This window comes from Hetaerina americana, unplaced genomic scaffold (genome assembly GCF_022747635.1).
Source record: "Hetaerina americana unplaced genomic scaffold, ioHetAmer1.1.p SCAF_4, whole genome shotgun sequence".
Taxonomy (NCBI): domain Eukaryota; kingdom Metazoa; phylum Arthropoda; class Insecta; order Odonata; family Calopterygidae; genus Hetaerina; species Hetaerina americana.
Genome location: NW_027286985.1, coordinates 18460631 through 18485642, shown reverse-complemented (window position 1 = coordinate 18485642; position 25012 = coordinate 18460631). Strand labels below are relative to the sequence as shown.

Sequence of the window (25012 nt, the reverse complement as noted above, 5' to 3'; positions counted from 1 at the left end):
TTTTATAAAGAAAAATTAATTTCCCATGAGTACCTACGCATTTTGTACTGACTAAAACCTTTATTTGTTTTGATTAAGCCCTATCTCCTGCGAAACTCTATTGCTTTCTTCACGCGGTCATTTCTTATTCCTAAACCGTAGTCCCCTACCTCACTACCATCCACCAACCATTGCGTTGCAATCTCCCAACACAGTTATATGTTTCCCTCCAGGAACAGCTGCGATTATGTTCTCTAACTGATCGTGTACTCTATTGACTTCTTCCACCCTATGATTGCATTATGGCATGCATACCTGATCAATGACGAAGTTCGTTATTTCTTCTTTTACTTCTACTAATAGTATGCTATAAGTCGCTTGCTATACGTTAATGTGGTAGTCCAGGGATATAGCGTTGGACTAAGCCTAAGTAGTACTAAGCCTTTATGCCATCACCAATCAAACAGACTTTGGGCTTGATTACTGGGCTTACAGTATATAAATGGAGGCAGTAATGTATCTGTGTGTGAAAAATAATTGAATTTTATTTTAGACCATGATAACTATAATGATTGAACGCAAATATTACAAGTTGTATTATACACAGTTTTAAATGGAAAGGTAATGTTTTATGAAGTAGGCATTACCCTGAAAGAAGAAACTACTATGCGTGAGGCCTGGTACGGCCTTCACTACCTTTATTAACTGACTTCAGCAGGGAAAAAAATACGGCTAGCCAAACGCTGTGAAAATGACACTACGAAATGCTGCCATGGGTCGGCAAGGTTTACAGGGAATTCTACTATCGTAATTCTCAGTATTTCAAGTAAAAATTTTCCTAGTTAGCGCTAACAGTTTATGCTGATACACTACAAAAAATTCCCGTCCCCATTGATAGATATCTTCATTTGAAGCAGTCAATGTGTTGAGCTATACTTAAACTGTCCACCATAAAAAACACTTTTTCCGTATCCGACTTATTGAAACAAGCACTTCCTTTTGGAAAGCGACTTTAATTTTCAAATACAAAAGCTACAAAGAAACTTTTAAAGGAGACATGACACAGCGAACTGCGATTAACCAGTTGCCGTCACACCGCCAACTCTCATTCTCTAGTAATACTCAAGAATAAATAAAGTTCTCGGCATTTTAGGCTACGCTACTTGGGAAGAAATCATGATATCTGGAAGACGTACGTATTGTACTAACTGGTATACTTCCTGAGGCACAAAAACAACACTTTCACAAGAGTACAGTGGAACTTTTTGTCATGGAATCCATAAGTGTGTGTTGAGCTCCCGTCTCATAGCCAACATAAAAAGGACTTCAAAGCCATGAGTTTACTGCATCTTTCTATAGGTTCGAATTTCGTGAAAAGATTCCAAACAAAGAACAACTCGTATACCCTCGAGGTCAGAGTTCAACTCTCATCATCAATCCAATCCCTTAGAGAGGCCGAAACCTACTACAGGGCAAATACAAAAGGGGCGAGAATAACAAGGGCAAAGCCTTAGCTACCCTTTCGTTTCGATTTGTCTCATGTTCGAATAGGAAGTCGTTAGCTCTCTCGAGCCTTCCGCTAAAGGCAGAATAATACTCACGCCGGACTGTCCTCTTAAGACTTTCACATTTTCCAAACAAATCTGTGAACCCACATATTGCCAATTTACGCATTATGGAGCAATTCAGTTCAGCCATCTGTCGTTTCCTTAGATTTAGCTTTGGCTCGTTTACCCATTAATTCTTAGATCGCTTACTTTGTACCAAAGTAAGACCTGAAAGATTAGAGCGAGAGGGAAGGAGAAAAATAAGAGAAGGAAAGGAAGGTCATCATCCCTCGCGCAGCCGAGAATTTATATGGAAGCCACCCCAGGAAAGACCACCTCGCAACGTTTCTTTTTCATCAATTCACCTCTTTGCTTCGTCTAGTTTTACTACCGCTCGACAAAGTTCCATAGTAATAAACACATTATTGATGTCAAAACGGTATCGATACACAAATAAAAAGAACTGAAAGTTGTACTTTCCATTCATATTACGGAAAAAATACGAATGCAATGGCTTACGATGAAGCTTAAGAGGTCAATAAATCAACCATGCATATATTTCTTGAATAACTGTGAACAATGGTTATGGAGTCATCGCATTTTGGAGAGACGGTGTCATAATTCTCATACATATTATTTATACAGAATATTTCGGTGGAAAATAACACCAATATATACTACTGCCTTCAAAGACAAATCATTTTCAATTCTGAATTATCAAGGCAATGTTATAAATAAGAAAAATCTGACTATATTTATCGAGGTGGACCTAAATTTCCAATATTACATAATACCTTATATAGAAGCCTTCCATCCAGCTAATCAAGCACAATTATTTAATACTCCCAGGTGTAGCCAGGGAATAATACCTTCAAAGCACGGATTAACATCGAGTAAGACTTATTTTACACCCATAATAATTTTTATTCCAATTTATTTTTCCAAGTATAGTGGCCAATGAAAAATATAATTTGGACATGAAAGTGTTATATCCAGCGAAAAGGAAACAAATATATACCTGCATACAGGTAACTAGAGATAAATCCTTTACCTTCAGTATGAGGACTGAAATCAATTTAATTTCAAAACAATATAGGTTAAATGGGACTGTAGGCGAAAGAAGAGATGGTGATGAGGCGGGGGACTACAGTTTAGGTACGGGGAATGAGCGCGGGGAGAAAGAAAATGAATTCTGCAAAAGACAGGGTTTTGTCATTGTCAACCCTTGGTTAAGAAACCACAAAAGGCGTTGGTACACATGGAAAATACCAGTTGACTGAGCAAGGTAGGAGTTCGAGTATATTCTGGATAGACACAGATATAGGAACAGTGTGATCAATTCGCACAGCTTCCCGGGAGCGGATGCGGCCTCTGATCACAATTAAGTTGCTAGGAAGTGTAGCGTCCCTTTCAAAAAGGTAAGGCAGGGACATCCGGTTAGGAAATGGAAGTCAGAAACATTAAATGGATTGAAAAGAAAGGAGTATCAGCAGGCTGTAGAGAAAATCATGGATGAGGATACAGAGCTGAGTACTATCGAAGAAACATGGTAATACATCGAAAAAGGGATATCGAAAGCAGCAAATGAAACTAAAGAAACTTTTAATCGGAAAAGGACAATGAAACCATGGATCACGAATGAGATGATTAGACAGATTGATGAGAGAAGAAAATGGAAGAGTATATACAGAGCGCTAGGCCGTGGGAAGTACAAAGAGTTGAATAATAAATTGGCACGGGAAACAAATATTAGGAGAACAAGGTTAGACATAGTAGAACAGGAGCATGACGTGGAGGAATATAGCTTAGGTCCAGGCATACTCGACAATGAGACAGAAAGGACATTAAGGGAGATGAAATCGGATAAGCCGTGGGGGTAGACAACATTCCTGCGGAACTACGGCGATGTTTAGGCAAATGTAGTAGGAAGAGACTATATGGACTGATTCGTACCAACTATGACAAAGGAATCTGGCCGGAAGACTTTGTGAGATCAGTTTTAGTTCATATTCCGAAAAAGATAAAAGCTACATCATGTGAGGACTACATAGCAATAAGTTTGATATCCCACGCAGATAACGTTATTATCAGGATCATCAAGAAAAGGATAGAGAGTAGGGCAAATGATTACATAGGGGATGATCAGTTTGGGTTTAGGAAAGGGAGAGGTACGCGTGATGCCATTGCAGCAATGAGATCACTAATCGAGAGGAATATATAATAAAAATAGGAGGTATTTGCCTGTGTCGTAGATTTCGAAAAAGCATTCGATAGAGTGAACTGGGAAAAACTAATGAGTATATTGAAGAAAATAGGAATAGATTGGAGGGAAAAGAGGCTAATCCGCAACCTGTAAATGTCTCAGACTGCTCAGGTACGAGTGGGGAACGGCGAGTCCGGATGGATTGTGTTAGGGAGAGGTGTAAGGCAAGGTTGCCCATTATCACCGGTGCTGTTCCACGCATATGTGGAGGCAATGATTAAGGAGGCATCGGAAGAGCCGGAGGTGGGAATGAAAGTGGGCGGGGAATTCGTAAAATCAGTTAGGTTTGCTGATGACCAAGCTCTAGTTTGTCAGTCAGCCAAGGGATTGCAAGCATTGCTGAGTGAATTGGAAATTTAGTGCAATACATACGGGATGAGAATCAATATTAATTAAACAAGGCTATTCGAACTTCCACAAAGACAAAGGCTAAGCTAAACATTAAAATAGGAGGCCAAAAACTAGAGCAGGTAGAACAGTTTACGTATCTCGGTAGTGTTTTGGACCAACACGGTCAAAGTAGTAGGGACGTGAGGAGAAGAATTGAGCTAGGCAAAGAAGCTTTCACAAGGAGGAGGGAGTTGATGACAGGGACGTTGAGTAAGGATATTAAGAAAAGACTTGCCAAAATTTTTATATGGGGCGTGGCTATGTACGGCGCGGAAACGTGGTCATTGAAGCAGGAGGATAGACGTAGACTGGAGGCTTTTGAAATGTGGGTGTGGAGAAGAATGGAGAAGGTGAAATGGACAGAGAAGAAAACAAATGAGGAAGTACTAAGTATGGGGGGCAAAGAGAGGGGTTTGTTGGGAGAAATCCTAAGGAGGCAGGAAAAGTGGATGAATGGAGTATTGATCGACATTGGGATGTTGAAGACTGTAATATAGGGCGGAATGTTAGGCAAACGAAGAGAGGGCAGCAATAGAGTAGGGATGTGGGGCGGGATGAAGGAAGACTCGTAAAAACTTTGATATGGAGAGTAGCCAAATACGGCGCGGAAACGTGGTCATTGAAGCAGGAGGATAGATGTAGACTGGAGGCTTTTGAAATGTGAGGGTGGAGAAGGATGTAGAAGGTGAAGTGGACCGAAAGGAAAATAAATAAAGTGCTGTATGGTGGTGGAGGAGAGAATGTCGTTGGGAGAAATTAAATATACCTATCTTTATGCAATATTTAATACGTGGGTTTTATTAAATAATAAGCTACTTGATTTACACTATGCTAATCATATTGTTAGTTAAAAACCTAATCACGTTAATGGCAACTGAGATCCAGTTATTGTCATAAAACCATCATTTGCCTCTATTAGCAAGATGTGACATTAATAAACATAATACCACTGGAATATCGTACGACTAACACACATTATTGTATGATATTAAACGTATGGCCATGGCATTAAAGCTTTTGTCGTAGGGAGACCTGAACAATTAAATCTTAACAAGACCCAACAGGCACTTTTGAGAATAGGGATGGACTATAGAAAGTGTTTTATCACCAAAATCAAGAAAAAAATGATCTTAAAAGTACAAAATTTATCTGAATCAAAATTTCACCAAGTGAGGCAAGAAACCTTTGAGATTATCCGTAATGAGAGTAGGGAGCGAAGAATGTTTTACTAAAGAAGTTGTCAAAAAACCTTCGCGGAAGCGACACTGGCTTTTACTGCCGTCATTCCCTCTGTACAACTAATGAATTTGATGTTGGATGTAATTCCACTGCTATGCTCACTGCCTTATATACTTATTTTCGAAGCTATGGCACCGCGAAAAGAGCACAAGTAACGATTACTATAAAAACGGTAAATCATTACGAAACATATCCGCTGTGCGAAATATCATTGTGTTTTCTTAACGCATCTTAAAATAAGTTTGTCCCTCACCGAATGTATTGATTAATACATTAGTTGGAAACGCCACATGTTTTCAGCGAATGCCGCTCCCTTGACCGCAGCGGACGTCGGAATGAACTTACAAAACGAATGAGCACCCCAAGGAGGCAACACAGGAGAATTAACTCGAGTGAAACGATTTTCCTTGCATTCCAGCTGGCCGTCGCTTTATGGGGTGGCGTTTTACTTCGAAAGGGGGTGGAGTGGAAGGTAAGGGAGGGAGATACGAAGCCACCCCTAATGAGAAAAAGTGTAAGACACATCTGGCACGCACGCAAGTCCTTTCCACCCAGATACCCATCGCCATAGGATGATCCCCCCCACCCGCCGCATACTCCTCTCCACTTCGCCCCGTATAACTCACCACTCCACACAATGCCCCGGGATTTCCCACAGCACAACAAAATGGACAAGAGAGCGCGCGCGCTAAACGCTGGACGCACAAGGAAAAGTCACGTTCCCCCTTCCCCCGTGGGCAGAAATGCTTTTCACTTTCAAGTGGACAATTATCTATCGGAGATCGTTGTCGTTTCTACAAGGCCTCGAAGACTTTGAGTGCAGCCATGATGGAGAAAAGGAATACTTATTGCTTCCCCACGACGGTGTCTGAAGTTCGCGATCTTGCATGCTGAGGACCGATTACTCAGCAGATATTAGAACTCCTTTGCTTTTTCTTTCAGATTTCTTTTCACGGATTCTTAGAAAAAACAAGTATGATTTAACAGGGTACAAACCACTATCAGAGGCAAACCGCTATCAGAACTACGGCTGGAAACACAATTGTTTGGTTGATGAACGTGTTCCTTCACCCCTCCGCCCACATCTTTCATATAATTCATCCAAGATTTATCAATTATTCCTTCCCATCTGGCATAGCTGTACATTAACGGTTAAATAGTAACGTGAAGCGTATACAAATCATTCCTTTTAGTTTTAAAGTTCACAAAGTTAATTGCAAAATCCGTCGACTCAGGGATTGGATAAAAATAACAAATATATAGTGGGTGAAAATCACGTAATGAGGGTTAAAATCACATGCTCTCTAACCACTGCCACCTATAATTTTTCACTACATTTTCGTACCTTTAAAATCAGGTATCGGGTTTATTAGAGGAGGACCAGAGAGGAACCAGGAGAATTTGAACCAGGGACCCTCCCCGCTCATTTCAAATGAACGCTGTGGTTACCATCATGGCAGGTAATCATTACGTTGAAATAATGCATCACGACCTGCGAGTTCAACTGAGAAATTAGTTAGAAAATAAGTTAATTATACCAGAACCCAAACAAGGAGATCTTTCGGTAACTCTCCGAATCTGAAGTAAGCCCTCTGTTGCGTGATTGGTCGCACAGGAAATAGGTTTCTCGATTACTATATAGTCTAAGACATTATCTCAATTTCATAGCGGTTGGTGGCAAAACGGTTTACTATATAGATCACGCGGCAACTCCGTAACTTGAAGCTCCCGGGTAACAGCCACGACCAAACCAAAGTGGTGTCTTTACTGAGTACCAGAACTTTCTCGTAAAAAGCAGAGAGCAGGCGAAGGAGTTCCCAAAAGCCTACTTGAGCGAATTCCACTCCGCACTTGGCTCTACGTTAAGTGAACTCTCCTCCTCTCATACATCGAACAAGAAAGACATCGATTTGAATACAAAGGTTTTGTTTTCCAGTCTTGATCAAACTTAACTTTAAGTGGATTCACAATGGGACTCATATCTTTAGCGGCATAACAGTAAATTGCATGATATCCTTTACAAGATGGCGTGCTTTAGCTGGAATTTCCTTACCAAAACATGCAACAGGAAGGCTTTAATTGAAATCACGAAGCCAAGACAATAAGTAGGCTTTCAAAACCCGGGTGCTACAATATCCAATTATAGACAGCTAATACTTGATTATCATTTATTTGGCTATCATCAACCCTACAGGCTTTGAAATTTTTAATCCAACTGTAGGCAGGTAAGAACTAATAATTGAGAGGTCAAGTACGCGATTGTTGCAGGTGCGCGGTACGAAGAGTATATTCAGATTCTGATTAACTCAGTATGTATGATTTGAAAGTTGGTATACACTAAAATTCAGTTTCGTACATTAAAACAATTGCGAATAATCGAAATGGAATTATTATTTTTATTACTGGATAATTGATTACGATTCACTCACCATGCCTTAAGTGCACTATCACACAGGCTAGTATAGTAAAGGCTACATTCAAGGCAACTAATGAATGGGCTACGGATTTTTCGATGCTCTACAATAATTCTGAAATTGGTACGATTAGGCTACTTGACTAAAAGAGAAGGCTTATCGGAAATCCAGAGACCACACGGATCACGGAGTGCGCACCATGCAAAAAAGTGCAGGTTCATTTTTTTCTCACGTGAATTTCAGTAGACCAATGTATATTGATAAATGCAAAAGATATCCGTTTAAATGAATATACTTTGTAACTTCCACACAATTTTTATTCGTACTACCGGTTTCAACGCATCGGCGTCATCATCAGGTACATTGGTACCTGATGATGATGCCGATGCGTTGAAACCGGTAGTACGAATAAAAATTGTGTGGAAGTTACAAAGTATATTCATTTAAACGAACATGAACCTCCACAAAGTTGAGCCCGAGACCATAGAATTCAGCAAAAGATATCGCCTTAAATGAGTCTCATGCTTCTTGATTTAACCTGAATTTTCACAACCTTCGAGAGGCGCATATGACGCGTTTCGGAATACAAGTAACGAAAATCCGATTGCTGATACCGGTTTCATAATAGCCAAAGTAGCGACTCCTTGACAATAACGAACTTGATAATAGTAATTCGCAGTCTATATGCCTAAGACAGCGTTCGATTATATTTTTACCATTGATAATCATTGATGACAGTATTCAATTATAGTTTTATCCCATTCTCAGTAGAACAGGAACATTTTTAGATACCCAATTATCCAAAGATACACATTCAATTGCTATAATATGATTTTGTGGGATACAGCGGAGTTACTCGATGCTGGCAAAATAATAATGCCGAAACCTACCGTTCTAAGACAAATCCACGAAAATTTAAAACAATATATTTTATTAAAATTGAAGGCGAGAAATACCACAAAAATCGGGTTTTTATCAATTAACTGCATGAGTATTTTTTTGCAATGGAACAAGTGTGTTAATATTAATTATTTGGGCAGGCCACCGACAGCTAAGATCATTTGAGCCATTAGGGAAAGTGAAGAACTTTATAGGGTTAGAATGTTCAGTGACTGGAGGACGGATGGAGAGAAACCCAGCATCGGCATTAATATACTCTTAGCAATAGGCGTAAAGGGGTACACAGTTTGATGTCTCATCCGACGGACGATACTCTAATTCCCACTTTCTCTCCAAGCAGCACTTACGGATTGGGATACTACTGCAAAAATATCCTACCGCCGTCGAGATTAGAACCCGGGGCTTCGGGGAGGGAAGACAGTTTTTTTAGCTATCGCATCATCTCGATCCCAATTTCCCATACGATGAAGAGGAGGGGGGGGGAGAATACACGCTTGAGCTTTACTGAAGACCAAGAAAGGATGGCGAGTGTGTCGAAGCAACCATTTACACCTCAGCAACCGCGTAGTTGTCTCTTCATACAACTCGAGAAGAATCTAGTTAACAAGTTTCGCCGTCCGGGACAAAATAACAAAGAGGAAAGTAGTCGGACCTCAATCATCCAGGTGATGACAAGGTCTACAGGTATGGTGTAATAGGATGAGAGTGCTCATCTAGCTTGAAATTATGAATCTATTACCCAAGAGCCAGAAAATCATCCATCGTGTCCAATTTGTAAGACAACGATTGGTCAGTGTTCGCTGCGGATCCTGCATATGCGGTTGCAAGCTATACATTCGTTTTTCTACCGCTCACAGCATGCGTGTGATTTATTAGAAGCGCATTCATTTATTATTAATCACAATGAAGGCCATATCAGCTGGATAATGCCGAATTCCTAAATGATTATGTCGTATTTTGTAATATCAATCTATGACAGTAAATACACATCATGGATGTTTTGGATTAAAGAAAAGAAAAACAAGCCAAATTATAAAATAGACATGATCGAATGAAGCCACTCAGAGGGGTCAAATTTTTGGAGGTGTTACACTTATATGACACATTTCGTGGGGTATATACCTAATAAGGGGTGAGGGTGTGCCTTAAAGAATCTATATTTCATTTGACAGGTTGCAGAAAACAGGGAAAAGCTTTACTTCTCTTTTAGGCCACATTAAGAATCCCGCGGCAAGTCTTTGGGATCTATGGGAGAAAACATAAACGGGAGAAGTAGATAAGGCTCAGAGAAAACCCACATATTCGTCAGAAACTGCCACGAGAAGAGAGTAAGAGGAACAAATATGATGGAGGACTTACACGGTTTGTCCCAATTTTTTTTCCCAGCAGTTTCTCCCAGCACGTAATACATGCTCGTGACGCATTTCGAATATTTCATTTATTTATACATGTATGCACACACATACACACACACATATATAGAACCATAAACACAGTAATCAACTCTAAAGTCGGTTTAGTAGGTGATGATAGAGTTTACACAGTACTAAGACCGACGGCCTGTGAAATTCGTACATCAGGGTCTTACCCTGGACCACTTATGATTTCCCAGGAAGAATTGGTACCCGAAAAATCACAGGCTTGACAGAGGTTTATCCGGGAATAGAACCCAGACCCTCTCGTCAGAAGTCCAACGCTCAACCCCTCGACTACCGCGACCCTTATTTATATATTATTATTAAGTAGTCTACCGGTTCAGGTAGGTTTTTGGATGGACACAACTGCCAAATAAATATATTGTGACTCGAGACAAAACACAATCCAGAAACCTACTCTACATCAAGTTATTCTTCATCTCTGTGTATTTCTTTCCTTCCTTCATCCCGCCCCACATCCCTACTCTATTGCTGCCCTCTCTTCGTTTGCCTAACATTCCGCCCTATATTACAGTCTTCAACATCCCAATGTCGATCAATACTCCATTCATCCACTTTTCCTGCCTCCACAGGATTTCTCCCAACAAACCCCTCTCTTCGCTCACCATAGTGCTTCCTCATTTGTTTTCTTCTCTGTCCATTTTACCTTCTCCATTCTTCTCCACACCCACATTTCAAAAGCCTCCAGTCTACGTTTATCCTCCTGCTTCAATGACCACGTTTCCGCACCGTACATACCTGTAGCTATGCTCCATATCAAAGTTTTTACTAGTCTTTTCTTAATATCCTTACTCAACGTCCCTGTCATCAACTCCCCCCTCCTTGTGAAAGCCTCTTTGCCTAGCTCAATTCTTCTCCTCACGTCCCTACTACTTTGACCGTGTTGGTCCAAAACACTACCGAGATAAGTAAACTGTTCTACCTGCTCTAGTTTTTGGCCTCCTATTTTAATGTTTAGCTTAGCCTTTGTCTTTGTGGAAGTTCGAATAGCCTTGTTCAATTAATATTGATTCTCATCCCGTATGTTCTGCAATGACTTTCCAATTCACTCAGCAATGCTTGCAACCCCTTGGCTGACTGACAAACTAAAGCTTGGTCATCAGCGAACCTAACCGATTTTACGAATTCCGCGCCCACTTCCGTTCCTACCTCGATTTCTTCCCCTGCCTGTTTAATCATTTCCTCTGCATACAGGTTGAACAGCAACGGTGATAATGCGCAACCCTGTCTTACACCTCTTCCTAACACTGCCCATCCGGACGCCCCGTTCCCCACTCGTACCTGAGCAGTCTGAGACATTTACAGGTTGCGGATCAGCCGCCTTTCCTTCCTAAATATTCCTATTTTCTTCAATATACTCTCAGTTTTTCCCAATTCACTCCATCAAACGCCTTTTCGAAGTCTACGAAACCGGCAAATACGTCCTGGTTGCATTTTATATTCCTCTCGATTTGTGAAATCTATGAGTTGTCTTTTTTCGTCGAGGGAAAGGATGAATTAACTTGAAACTGTTCATAAATTCATAAGTGTGCCTTTAACCCTCTCGGTCTCCATGCTTTCATCTGGAGACGCCGCCTTCAAGCGCACTCACTCCTGCATTATTTATTTCATCCTTTTTAACATTCACGGCAAATTTGTTGATGAAATTCCCCTCTCCCTCTTAGGACGGTGGCCCAAAGTTAAAAGAATAAAAAATGACGGACCACTACAGTCGATTTTCATAACCCCCTCGGAAAAATTAAAGTAAGTCTCAATGGGTTAAAAAAAACCCATCCCAGCGAACCTCGAGGATTAACCCCTTCTGACTCCCCTCCACAACTTAGGGAGACTTTTGGGTTAGGGAGGGTGTTGCGGTGGGTCTCGGTAAGAAAAGCCGGAGCGGGGCCAAGGGGAACGCAGAGCAGAACCACTCGAGCGTGCACGAAACAACGAACGACTCGCGGCGAAGAGAGGGAGGGGCAGGGGTGTGGGATTTGGTGGAAATGAGAAAAGTGTGGACGTCGCAAGGGGAGGTAGAGGAGGGGTCCGTCGCCTCTGAAGGGGGAACGGGGCTCGAACCAAAGCAGCTGGACTCTGGCCAGAGGCATCCGCGTGTGACGCGTCGGAGGAAGGGGGGCGGGGAAGAGGGATGGAGTACTTAAAAAAAATGTGTTAGCATTAGAGAGAGTGGGGTGAGCGAGCGATCTATTTGGCGCGGGAACCCCGTGACGCCAACGGGGAATAGTTGACGGACCAACTCGCGTGGGGAGTCAGGAGCGTCGCTGAAGGGGAAGTGGTCGACAAGGGAAGGTCGACACGGGCGACCCGCCAAAAGAACCCCCCCCCCCCGCCCCTTCATCCACTGGGCCGATGGGACTTGGATATTTAGACCACGCCTGTCCTACGCAACTCCAGTCAAACCCCTCCCTCTCTGCTGGCCAAGACGGATAGGAGAGCGTACATCCTCATCACGCGTGATATCCAGGGGTAACGACCAATGTTTTCGAGCTTATGCACCTCATTTGCAACGTATCACAAACACAGCCTCGGTACAAGTCAATATGCAAATGAGTTGTCATAGACCTGCTAAGAAAACTATTGCTCCATTCTCAGTTAGGTCGGGGTGGACAGTAGCGAGCAGTCGAAGGAAACCGCATCCTTACATTCCACTTTTCGCTTGGTTCTAACCCATCAAGAATCTATAGCATATTATTTTATGGTAAAGAAAAAAATGTTGATATAAGCATTTAAAACTCCTCACACTGAACTGATATATTTTGAGCTTATGTAAATAATAAAGAATACATAACGACTAATAAATAGTATTTCTACTATCAATTTTTACATTGGTATTGATGTTTCAACAAGTTAAAAGGTTTAAAATCCTCACTATGATACAAAAACGATATCAAATTCTTATTGGTCACTCAATGGTCATCATAGAAGCCTAAAAAAGTTGACAAATTTGAGCGCCATTGCACAAAGATGGACTTGGTATTACAGTGGTAACCCGTAAGTTTCACTCATAAACATCAATCGGCTGCTAGGTTTGCGCCATACATATCAATGAGCACCAATAGAGGGCCAGTGGAGAAGGCGTTACGGCGTCAGTTATTATCAATTATCACCTAGTGTCTAGATAGAGAAAAAATGAGCGAAATAGTAACAGCAGATGTATTTATTTAGTTTACAATCCTTTGGATTGCGAAGGCTCAACTTATATGCACAACATACATGGTTCTGTGATTGCCAAATTGGCATACGGTAAAATGGAGATCTTCACCAAAACCAATGGAGAAAGTTCACCAATTAACTGTCCTATTTAAATAGATTAACCTGATGTGCCAGCAAAGTGTAGAATCGAAATAAGTAATGTGCGTTGAATACTTATGTTCCACCAGAAAACTGACCCATAATCAATTTCGTGATCCACGACAGGGTGGAGACCTATGATACAAATCCCTCACCCCTATGCGAAATTTCTCAACTACATTTAGCATGCCTACATACATGCTTAACTATCAGCGTTCCAAATATGACAAATTCTTATCAAAGGATAATAAACCCGGTATATTGTCAAGTAGGGATTAAGTGTTGTGACTCGACTCATACGCTCCTGCGCACATCCTGTTTCATTGTCCTTGGCTCGAACTGCCTCTGACATCTTGGCTGACACCGAAATGACACTACGAGAGACGAAATCCGAAAAATTGCTTGCCTGGAAAATTGTCGCAAGTCATTTAGCTTCTTAACATACCGTAAAACCGATCTAAATACTCGGTAAATGTACCGAGCCACATTAATGTTTTCACCAGTTTTATTAACCGTCACAACGAAAATCTAACTCAATTTCTAACTTCTCCCACTTCGCACCTGGTTATGTTATTCACACAATCGTTGCAAGGGAAAATAGGAAGTACCAAAACTGACTTTCAAATAGGATGCCCGAGAGTCCATATATTGTATGTATGCCTGGTAATTTTCTGACGATAGAATAAATTTCATGGGATCGTAGGTTGGAAAATGCGGTTGCATTTATGTACTTATGCATCAACATCAAACTATGCCAAGTATGATTCAGTTTCTCTCTCTGAAGAATTTTTTTTCTCAGGCGTGTAATTGAAGAGATGAAGGTGATTAATGTCATGATAAAACCCTCCCTTCCGCTGCTAAGACCTCCTCAAAATCCAAATGCTGAAAAAGAAGTATACTATATTTCACCTGGGTTGGTGTGTTCCACCAGAAGAACTTGAAGTAGTTGCGGTAATTTCCTTAAAACGCGGGGTAAGTGAGGATTTCCAATCGAAAAGCATACCCTTCTACCTTTTATACACGTACTCCATTCCCACCACCAATTTGAAAATACTGACGAACCCGACGCATTGGGAATCAATACTCAAATTCAAAATCCCTCGTGTGTTTTGTTGTCAAAACCCTTTCATTCCGCATGACCTCATTAGAATGCCTTTAAATAATGTAGGACTCTCCACAGTATTGTCTGGTCTGACTTTATCTTTTTAAGGTTCCCCTTGCATCCCTCGTCTCTCACCGTGGGGGGACCCTTCCGCTACCTGCAGCGTTGGGTCACATTCCCTCCCTGTGTCCTTGGGGAGGAGACCGTTTTATGTTGTATGTCCATGTGGTAGCGGATTTTCGCCATCATACTTTTCAAATTCCGCACGTTATTGAATAAATTTCTTAGTGCAGCTTAAGGTGCAATTATTTGTTAGATGATAGTATATGTATTTGCATAAGTGTAGAATACAAGGATTTTTGTATGAATGTATACGCCACAGTAGGTATAGTTTTTCATGCTCGAGTATGCGTTGATTTTGCATATGGTTTTGTTCCTTTTTACGGGTCGTGACCTAACACTCCCCGCATCACGCCCTTGCGGGATATTATGTATATGACTACTTATTTCAATAATTATGCCTCCCTAGAGCCAAATAAATTCAGAATATAAAAACGATCGGCTGCGATAAGCACGTCGATTCCCAGGACGGAATTGTCCTCAAAGATTGACCCTTAGCTTTACCGCAGTCCCGACCGAGTATGAGTACGGTGGTCCATTAATTACCTTATTTTCTTACTTCTACTCAATTATATAAAAAGATTTTACATTATATTTTATGCTATTAACATATTTCATCAAGTTCTTCTATCCAATTGAGCATATTACGAAGAGGATTTCAATACGCTATCTACACGTACAATCGCTTTATCAAAAAAGTCAGCCCGTAATTCTAGTTAATTAATTTTCAGACAAACATATCAATAGTCAATAATGAAACAAATGAATATGCGTAAAAATTCTAGAACGCATGGAACTGGAAAAAGTCAACTAAATAAATTGTACCGGGAGCCTTAATTAAACTATCGCGCACTCAAGTGCCGCATCAAATGCGTATTTTTCGGATGAGGAAAATCACCGTGTGACACAAATAAATAATAAATCCTACGATAACAAACAGAAATAAAACTAAACGATTTCTCAAACATAATTTATATTAACACGCATATGAAAAGCGTACGTTTTCCATTGCTTAATTAATATTCTCATAGTAGTAGACACAGAATGCGACCTATCCATTGCCCTACGAGTAGGATAATCCCACAGTCGCCGTTTTCACGACTGTCACCCAGAACTCCCTATCCAAAGAGCCCTTAAGGGCAGAAAAATCTTTTATAAGGGGAGCCGATAATTTCCCTTTTTTGTCAATGGCACTCAAACTACCTACATAATTGTGCTCAGAAAATCATCCCAATCACTCGGGGCATGCATGATGTTTTCTTCATTGGGCAACCACACCATTTGTTATTATATTTATCTGTGTATAGTCTATACTAATGTATCTAATACTTGTAAAGTTTCACAAACTCGCTGTGATATATTGAAATTCAAGCAATACTACTGCAGAGAAAACAAATCTACGTTTGCGGCGACTTGATTACAAGATTCAATTACACTGGACACGACTGACGGTGTATATTACACGCACCACTAATCGGGTACCAGACATATTTTAATCGGGAATTAGCGGAAAAGATTCTCTCACTGTTGAATGAAACTAAACGGATCGCATTTCAAAGAGGTTATCTAAATTATTCACTCCAATGATTAAGTAAATATCAGTTCTTATTCGCCTAGGTTTTGGCGAAATGTTAGAGGTAATTAGCGAAAATTACTATCAACTACTTTCCACAATTGCTTAAATGTGAATTTTAGCTAATATGTAATTTACACTACATCTAACTTGGCATCATATACATTTATTTTATAATTTTAAAATCGAATAATTAAAATTATTTAAATTAGTTCTATCATTTTTAGAATTTGCATGTTTTCGGTAATAGCTTGAAAGGATCGAAAAGGTGCGGTGGCAAACGTACTGGCTTCTCATCCAGAGGGTTCAAATCCCAAAGGTGGCAGATATTTTTCACCAGTATCCCGATCCCTATTTAAGGTGCTTTGTGGAGGGTGCTTTGAGTGAATACGCTGTCCGACGGATGGGACGTTAACCTGCGGATTTCGGAAGCACCGACGCCGGGTTTCTCTCCACCTAAAACTACTACTACTATGATTTCTAGTGTTTCCAACCCAGGCGATTTCATATAGACGCACTCACTGGCTGCGCTTTGCTAACTCAGCTCAACTTAATTGAAAAAATTGAATAACTTATTATGCCGCGAAACTATGGATAGGTTCAGGGATGTATCGTGCGCAACCTCTTCAACACACTCAAAGGATACGGCCTATTAGAGAGGATTGCGGGTGGAAAAAGGTTAGGCGGTTAGGCCTTTGGTATGCATATGATAGTTATTGCACGCAAAAAATATTACGAGAAGCATGTACAACGAAGGGACTTTAAAAACACTTTCCACCAAGTGGACTGTTATGAAGGCACCCGGATGAGAACTTAAATGGTACATTTTCCAAACCAATATAAGAAAATACCACAAGTAAATGAGGTAGAGATTAAGTGCCATGCAAGACTAGACACTGAAATCCAAACATGCAATCGTATTCATATTTTACAGAGCGATGATTAGTGTTGCTCCCTCTTGTGTAGGGAGTCTCCAGCAACATCCGGAGCAAGCTCGTTAATTAGATTAAATTTTTAAAAGTACTCCACTGCCTAAAGCATCTGTAACGACGTACGATAACGAAATACTGCTTCAGTTACTCATACGATTATGCGTCCGTTGAACGCTAACCTACTGCCTAGAGATCCCGAGCTTGATTCTGTGTGATGAGAGGCACTCTTAACTTCACCCAAATGGGTGACTGAATTTGTCGTGTTCCGGGTGTTCCATGTACGCAAAACCGCTGGGAGCACAGGGAAAGGAACTGTCGCCGCCCCCTCCCTTTCCCTAAATTGTGATTTCATTCGCCTTTACGCTATTACGTAGCCTCTACCTTCGATTGTCAAAGTTAGTTGTTAGGTATACTTGTAGGGGCATGGGTATGTTAGTTGGTAGTTCGAGTGTTTGCATTGGGTGGGGTAAGTGTTCTTGCATGAATGTATGGCATATTTTTTTGTGGATGTATGAATTTGTGGCTTTTGCATGCGGTTTTTTTCTTTTCTTTCTAAATTCCGGGTGGTGTCCTATCACCCCCCGCCACACGCCCTTGCAGCGGCTTGCGGGGTATAAAGTAGATGCAGATGATCAAAGCCGTCTTCCCTGTTTAATTCTGTGAATTTTTCAACTAGGTGGACTACCGTAACGTTGAATTGCCGAAATCCGCAACCCGGTAGAATTACATTAGATCATTTCCTCTACACGATAATTGTAGTGACAATAACTTTTAAACATGTATTAAAATGAGGACACATTGAAAAAATAACTGCATAATGAAGACTATACATAAGAATACGAACAGCAACAGAGGAAGTGGCACTCCAATCAGTTTTTATGGGAGGCGACCGACAACTAAGGCCATTTACGCTAATAGGGATGGATGGGAGGGTGGAGAGAAACCCGGCGTCGGCATTAGCCTACTCTTATCGAAAGGCGCCAAAGGGTCTGCAGTTTAACGTCCCATCCGACGGACGTCGTACTCACTCAAAGTGCACTCCACAAAGCACCTCAAGTAGGGGTCGGGATACCGCTGAATAATATTTGTTATCTCCAGGATTTGAACCCGGGCCCTCTCCTTGGGGAAGCCTGTACGATACCCACCGCACCTTTCGGATCCTCCGCACTCCAATTATCACCATTGCGCACTCTCATTTCTGAATAAGGACTTAATTTTGCCAAAGAATTTGATTCCGCAAATTTACTCTGGCAGCAACCAAATGGGGGCGTAACTTTATCACGCCCCCTAGGCCTTTATGCTCTCATTGTACCTCATTTCTAACAAACGAGTAACGTGATCCCTCTATGAAAATATTCTTGCTACAATTAAACTACCATACATTGGTTGATAAACAATCTAAAGATACCCCTGTCATGACTTGACCCATGCTAAAACATAAGTCAAGGTGTACCAAAAATATTGGTTTTCTGAAACAAAAAAAATTCGATAGCTGTCATATTTAGAATAACCGAATACCCTAACTCACGGCATAAGTTATCCGGTTGCTTGGCCAAAGAGCAAGTACTGTTTTCCAGCTTCCACTGAGTGAATTTTGACCTGTATGTGATAAATTGAACGACAGACGGAGTCAACTGCCGAAATAAGAATCGCAAACAACAACCAACCATATAAAACTAGCTTGAAGATCTTAAAATGACTGAAATGAATGAAATATCTCTGTCAACTATCACTATAAAGGAATCTACTAAATCTACTACTACCAAAAGTGATTCATTCACATCTCTGAGAGACAATCTTTTTTAATGAAATAAGGACAGATAACTATTCTAATAAAATGGACTAAGAGTTATGGATACAATGGTCAATAACTTCAATCGGTATCATTAAATATAATATTATTAATGATCCCCGATCCCATATAAAGCATTGATTATTCTGGATTGATAGCCATAACCACGCCACAAGTTAAAAGGCCTTACAAAAATAGACCATTCCATTACATTCAAACCAAGACATCAAAAATAGCTAAACCCTCTGTATGACAAAAAACTAACACGATCAGTTGGAATCGCCTTCTCACGTATTAATGAGGAAAATGTATGATTGCTGATCCACCTACTCGAATCTTGAAAATTGCAGCGCTATGGCGCCAATCCCAAAAAAACCATGTTTTCAGCATAATATAAACTAACAGCCAGGACAAATTCAACCATTCGATTTAGGTACGTAAGGCCATTCACACCGGATCATTCGGATAAAATACTGTTCGAAGAATTCTAAGCTGAAGAGATAATTTGGGCAAGCTGGGGGGGTTGACGGAAGAATGTATTATTAAAATTCTGCGGCCGAGAGATAAATAATGATTAATAGGTTTTCGGTGGCTCGACATTTTCAGTTTCTACTCCCCAATTAACTTAAACAGAACAAATGGAGCGTGTAGAAAATACTTCCAAGATGAATTGTCATCCAAATAGATGAGAGCCATTTCAGCATCTGAAGATATCTGATACAGTGAGATGGAACAGGTGGTATATGGTATATTCATTGATCGATCACTAAGCCAAGCAGACGCCTTCGATTAGGGAGAAGGATCAAATGGTAGGAAAATAAAATTAACCTTCCCGTTTCAGCAAAAGTACTATAATATAAACTTACCTGCGTTGCTTCCACTTCGTTATCATTTGAGGAATTTTGTGCTTGTTGATGTTGAGCTTGCGAAGATGGAGTACCTATTGGCCTTTGAGAAGGCGGCTGTTGTTTTCCTTGCTGAATTCCTCTTGTAGATGATGTTGTTGACGATGGTACTTTCTCACTTAGCTTGGGTGAATTCATATTGTCGATGAAAAGGATTTAGAATGCACAGATCCCTTCTGCGAAGTTTACCTTATATCACATAACATATCTGCACTGATAAAATATACTATTGTTTGAAAATATAATTGCTACATCGTCTCCGAGGGTTTTAAATCTGCAAATGGATAAGTCCATTATTAATAATCACACATACTCCCAAGCACCGATGTAACCCTTCGGATGTCGTCTGCTTGACTGACTTGAACAGACGGTGTTTCGACTTAACCCCGTAGGGGCGTGGATATGCATTTTGGCATGACAGTGCCATCTACTGAGAATAAATTAAACAAATTGAAATAGTGGTTCTGGTCGTTATTTATTTAAATGAAGAATGGCATTTTTTTATTGAGTTGAAATGAAATCGTAACTGTTAAAGTCATGCAATTTTAAATTATGATAAGTTTTCATGAATAAATGGCGTGACTTCGTATATTCATGCAATAAAATGCATTTCTGACTAATTTTCATGAATTATGGCAGATGCTCTCCATTATTATAATTACTATCCGGCATATCAGAATTTGGAGAAGCTACGAATAAACTACCTAAACCTTTGTGAAAGGTTAATGCGAGTAGAGATTCGAAGGCAAAAGTCAACCTGAATTGGCACTCGGCGCAGTCCAGACTAAGCATAAAATATTTAAATGATGTACCCGGGGTGAACTTCATTTGACATAAATACGAATTATTCAGAACATTTTAAGACCTAAAAGACCATCAAGACCTAAAAAAGGATAGGAAGCCACATGGGTTATTAAAAAATAGTGGGCAGGGTGTGACGTAAACTTTTAATTACCATTACGGACCATTTTCACTTGTAAAACAAAATCTACAAAATATCAAGTTACATTCCAGGATATGTAACTCATCGAGTTATCTTGAACTACAATGCATACCAGTTCACGGTATTGGTAAGATATCAAGTCTCGTTACAAACTCAACACGCACACTTCCAAGAGTAGTTAAAAGTACATGAGAGGTGATTTTACTGAAAAAAGTCAACCATTCAGAATATATCTTCGACTCTATATGGTCCGACGGCCACATCCCCAACTCTTTGGATTTGCCGGCTGGCTTCTTCGGCCCAAAAGAGACATCTATGAACTAAACATGAATTAAAACAGTCGCAGTCAGGATATCGGTCAAATTTATCGTGGCTCATCTATTTTCTCATGTATTTTCATTACTATCAGCACACAAAAATGGCATCGTTATTGGCCAGGAATGCCTTAAGATTTCTTCCTTTGAAAGTGAACGGTAGGTTATGAATTCATAGCATATGAATTATCATATTATTAACATAACCGTCAGGAAATACAATGTGGCAGTGAAAATTATTTCACAATGTTACTTGGGTTTGGAGAATCGAATATAACGTTACGGTCTTACGATAATCCTGCAGGGTTTTCTTGTAAACTAAAGTAGTTGGAAAAAGTGTTTCTTAGTAGTGTGTTGAATCAATTTAGTGTATTTATTTTCAATAAACAACTGCAAATATAATCGTAAATGTTCTTATCCGATATCCTTATAATCTGTCGGCCGTCCAATTAATACAATATAAGTTATTACACTATTTTTGTAATTGTAGTGCGCGACCTCGAGGTTAAAAATGTTTTCTTGTACCAATTGATAAAAAAAGATTACAATCCTAGGTCCAGCACTTGCCCCAACGTCCCAACATTTACGCTTTAAGACGACAGAAACTGCTGATACTACCGTTGAGAAAAGGCGTAAGTCATACGGCTGAATTGTGGTTGTATTGTAGCAATTGCCCATAATGTAACTTGCATCTTGATTATTTCAGCGACTGTATATAAGCACGATCCAGTGAAACGCAGTCATCTGAGTGAGTTTGGAAAGTACGTTGCGGAATGTCTGCCAAAGTGGGTTCAAAAAGTGCAGCTTACCGCAGGTGATGAATTAGAAGTGTGCGTCGCACCTGACGGAATTATTCCCACCCTGTACTTTATGAAAGAGCATCACAATGCACAGTTTACTAATCTTGCTGACTTAACTGCCGTTGACGTGCCCAATCGAACTTACAGATTTGAAGTGAGTCTTATTTTTCTTGTTTACTGATGCAAGTAGTTACTTTTTATGGATCCCCATTCAAACAGTTTCTTTCTTGCAGTTAGTGTACAATCTTCTTTCTCTTCGCTTCAACTCTCGTATAAGGATCAAAACCTACACAGATGAATTGACTGCAATTGATTCTTCATGCGAAGTATATAATGCTTCCAATTGGTATGAACGCGAGGTCTGGGATATGTTCGGTGTATTCTTTGCTAATCATCCAGATCTGAGGCGGATCCTAACAGATTATGGTTTTGAAGGACACCCATTCCGCAAAGATTTTCCTTTGAGTGGATATGTTGAGGTATGCATTATTGTAATTTCTTATAGTTTATAGCTATTCACATATTTATTCCATGGAAATGTTATGCGATACCTGAACTGCACGTCCCTTGTTATTATCAAGAGTTCTACGGGTAGTGGGTTTTCTTTAAGGATCTGCTAAGCATGCTATAATACTTTGCCCTGAATAATCGGATTGTCGTAAGCACACTCTGACCCAATTCTGCCACAAATGCATATTCTTTTCTTTCACATACCTCATTTACCCAATTTTATTCCCTATATCGCATTTCTAATTCACAAGTTACCATGCCGTGTATTAACACTTCCTGCCTTTGAATTCCATCGTAACTCTTCGCATTTCCTTTCTTACTCGGATATGCATTTAATCTTTCCATCCTCATTTGCACCCACTGGTCATAAGTCCAACATCCCTTTGCCCCAACAACCAAGTTTATTAGTTTTTCTATAATACACTTGAAATCAGTATTCCTGGGTTTCATTGAATGACTTTCCTCCCATTTTTATATACCTATCAAGGAGATGTTTTTGATGTGGCCACCCCTAGAATCCCTACCAATTTACCGTAGTGATATCCCTATCAATTTACCGTAGTGATTAGTGTGGCTCCTAATTCAACCCTGATATTGTGAACCATGTTGGTTCCACAAATAATTCTAATAATAATAGTTACTGTCTGAAGTGTAATTGCTTTCTACAATTCTGCATTTTGTTCACAAATAGGTGCGATATGATGATGACAAGAAGCGGGTGGTTGTTGAGCCCTTAGAATTGGCCCAAGAATTTCGTCGCTTTGAATTGTCAAGTCCTTGGGAGCAATTTCCTAACTTCAGAAATGCTCCACCTGCTGCCGAGGAGGTCGATACAAGTGGAACGCCAGTTGGGAAATCCACACCCAAGAAATAACTTATTTGAGAAGCGATGATGTAGTGTACATAAATTTGGCCGTGAGTGTAGGCTATTTTCTCAGAATAAATTGTTTTGTCGTTACTCATGCTTTTATTTTCTGAAATGCAAAATATCATAGCCAGTTCATCAATATTTCCATTGTAATTCCATTTTCCACCTGTACTGATGTCACTCCGAGACGGGAAACTTCTCGTATATTTCTTTTATCATCATCAAAGAATAGCATGTCCTCAAATTCCACACCAGTATGCATCCGGAGACTGCAAAAATGAAAATTGTGAATAGTATTGATACAGGAAGCAAACATGTTGAACATTACATGATTGGCGCTCACAGGTCGTAGTGAGTCAACCGTAATAATCTTGGAACATGTAATACCAGTAGCACACCTCTGCATTCGAACAATAATATGCCCCTGTACTAGTTACAAGTAATGAACTTTCTGCAAAACAAGCAAATTCGGGAAACAATGATCAAGGGCAATTTATGACCCTGTACTTAATTGATATCGTGATGATTTTTATTTAAGTGCCAGACTTGACTAAAATCAACTTGAGAGGGGATTTTTAGATAATAAGTCATGATTTTCGTGTGCTAAAATCATCTTTATTTTGCAAGAATATGCACGTCAAACTGCTCAACACTAACTCGTGATATTTATAAAATTACTTTAACACTATCTTTATAACTACAGTAATAAACCCACAGTTTACAGTATATTGGTAGTGTTAAAAGCCATCATGTGACGGCGTAGTATTCTAGACTACTTACTCCTTCAAATGTTTAGTTTTCGTCCCTGGATATATAACAATATAAGAAAAGTATCTCTTCAGATTAAAGTATCTCATTAACTGCTCGGCGGCGTCGAAATTTTCGATTCGAGACGCCACTCCTAAAGTAAAACCTTCATGGAATAATTTTCCTAAGACACCGTGGACTCCAGGAAATAAATTATATGCCTTCCCTCTCGAGTCGATTACCCTGCCATCCCTGGAAATAAATGAGTGAATGCCGCATATTTCCGTTTTAATATCACCGATATTAAATTGTCGCTTACACTATGCGGAATGGAGGGTTAGATTCCTTGTCTATCCTGAATGGCCATAACGTATAATCTGAAATTAAAGAAACATCATCCCTTACATTAAACTATACAACAATCATTTCCAAATAATAGAACTATTCGTTTGATTTCCATTGGCATTTGTGAATGTTAATTTAGCATAAAAAATGTTGAAAATTGTCGAAAACAGACTAGGTTTCATTCTTTCAAAGGAAGTATTAAACCCACCTAAATCGAAAATTATGACTTTCGGTGCTTGCTTACTGCCCATGTATTAACGGCTGGGCTTTACACTGAGGAGAATCTTAGTAGTGGGGGAATATGCAAGACATTTGGCAATTGATTTCAACATAAAATTTTAACATCAAAAGAGATATTCCGTAATAATTAAGCTTCACACAGTAATGCACCAGCAATGATTTCAATGGTAAATAAATGAATCACTCAACCGGTGAACAATCATCCAATAGAAACCAACCAATGATGCCAAATTTTATCCCTACTTCGGTAGTCATGAAAAATATATTTGTCTTTTCACGATGCTGGTAATATTATTATTTCCTCATTAAAAAGACCATTGGCCCATTTCCCTTCAGAAAAATAATCGTACAATTACCACTTC

The 25012-nt window shown here is 39.9% G+C and overlaps 3 protein-coding genes across 4 annotated transcripts in view; 1 reads left to right on the top strand and 2 right to left on the bottom strand.

Annotated features, from left to right (window-relative positions):
- Positions 1–20222, bottom strand: part of LOC139692296 (SH3 and multiple ankyrin repeat domains protein 3-like) — a 109830-nt gene extending 89608 nt beyond the window's left edge. For both annotated transcript variants that reach the window (XM_071590397.1, XM_071590398.1), the window contains exon 1: positions 19845–20222. In XM_071590397.1, coding sequence (XP_071446498.1) covers positions 19845–20021 — 177 coding nt within the window. In that variant the 5' untranslated portion in view covers positions 20022–20222. The remainder of the gene's footprint in view (positions 1–19844) is intronic.
- Positions 20223–21167: 945 nt separating this feature from the next.
- ND-30 (NADH:ubiquinone oxidoreductase core subunit S3) lies at positions 21168–23408 on the top strand. The gene is made up of 5 exons (XM_071590926.1): positions 21168–21299; positions 21695–21772; positions 21847–22094; positions 22174–22419; positions 23142–23408. The coding sequence occupies exons 1-5, from the start codon at positions 21215–21217 to the stop codon at positions 23322–23324; spliced, it is 840 nt and encodes a 279-aa protein (XP_071447027.1). The 5' UTR covers positions 21168–21214; the 3' UTR covers positions 23325–23408.
- Positions 23401–24851, bottom strand: LOC139692632 (magnesium-dependent phosphatase 1-like). The gene is made up of 4 exons (XM_071590927.1): positions 24619–24851; positions 24385–24442; positions 24099–24317; positions 23401–23587 (listed from the first exon to the last, which is right to left on the bottom strand). The coding sequence occupies exons 1-4, from the start codon at positions 24659–24661 to the stop codon at positions 23440–23442; spliced, it is 468 nt and encodes a 155-aa protein (XP_071447028.1). The 5' UTR covers positions 24662–24851; the 3' UTR covers positions 23401–23439.
- Between the last annotated feature and the right edge of the window lie 161 nt (positions 24852–25012).

Excerpts from the sequence above, each read along its gene's own strand:
- LOC139692632 (XM_071590927.1), bottom strand. The coding sequence starts at position 24,661 with ATGGGCAGTAAGCAAGCACCGAAAGTCATAATTTTCGATTTAG. Across the intron at positions 24,443-24,618 it reads AGTCATAATTTTCGATTTAG|ATTATACGTTATGGCCATTC; the intron begins GTGGGTTTAATA and ends CTTTAATTTCAG. Across the intron at positions 23,588-24,098 it reads AAAACTAAACATTTGAAGGA|TCTCCGGATGCATACTGGTG; the intron begins GTAAGTAGTCTA and ends TCATTTTTGCAG.
- ND-30 (XM_071590926.1), top strand. The coding sequence starts at position 21,215 with ATGTATTTTCATTACTATCAGCACACAAAAATGGCATCGTTATTGGCC. Across the intron at positions 21,773-21,846 it reads TACTACCGTTGAGAAAAGGC|CGACTGTATATAAGCACGAT; the intron begins GTAAGTCATACG and ends TGATTATTTCAG. Across the intron at positions 22,095-22,173 it reads ATCGAACTTACAGATTTGAA|TTAGTGTACAATCTTCTTTC; the intron begins GTGAGTCTTATT and ends TCTTTCTTGCAG.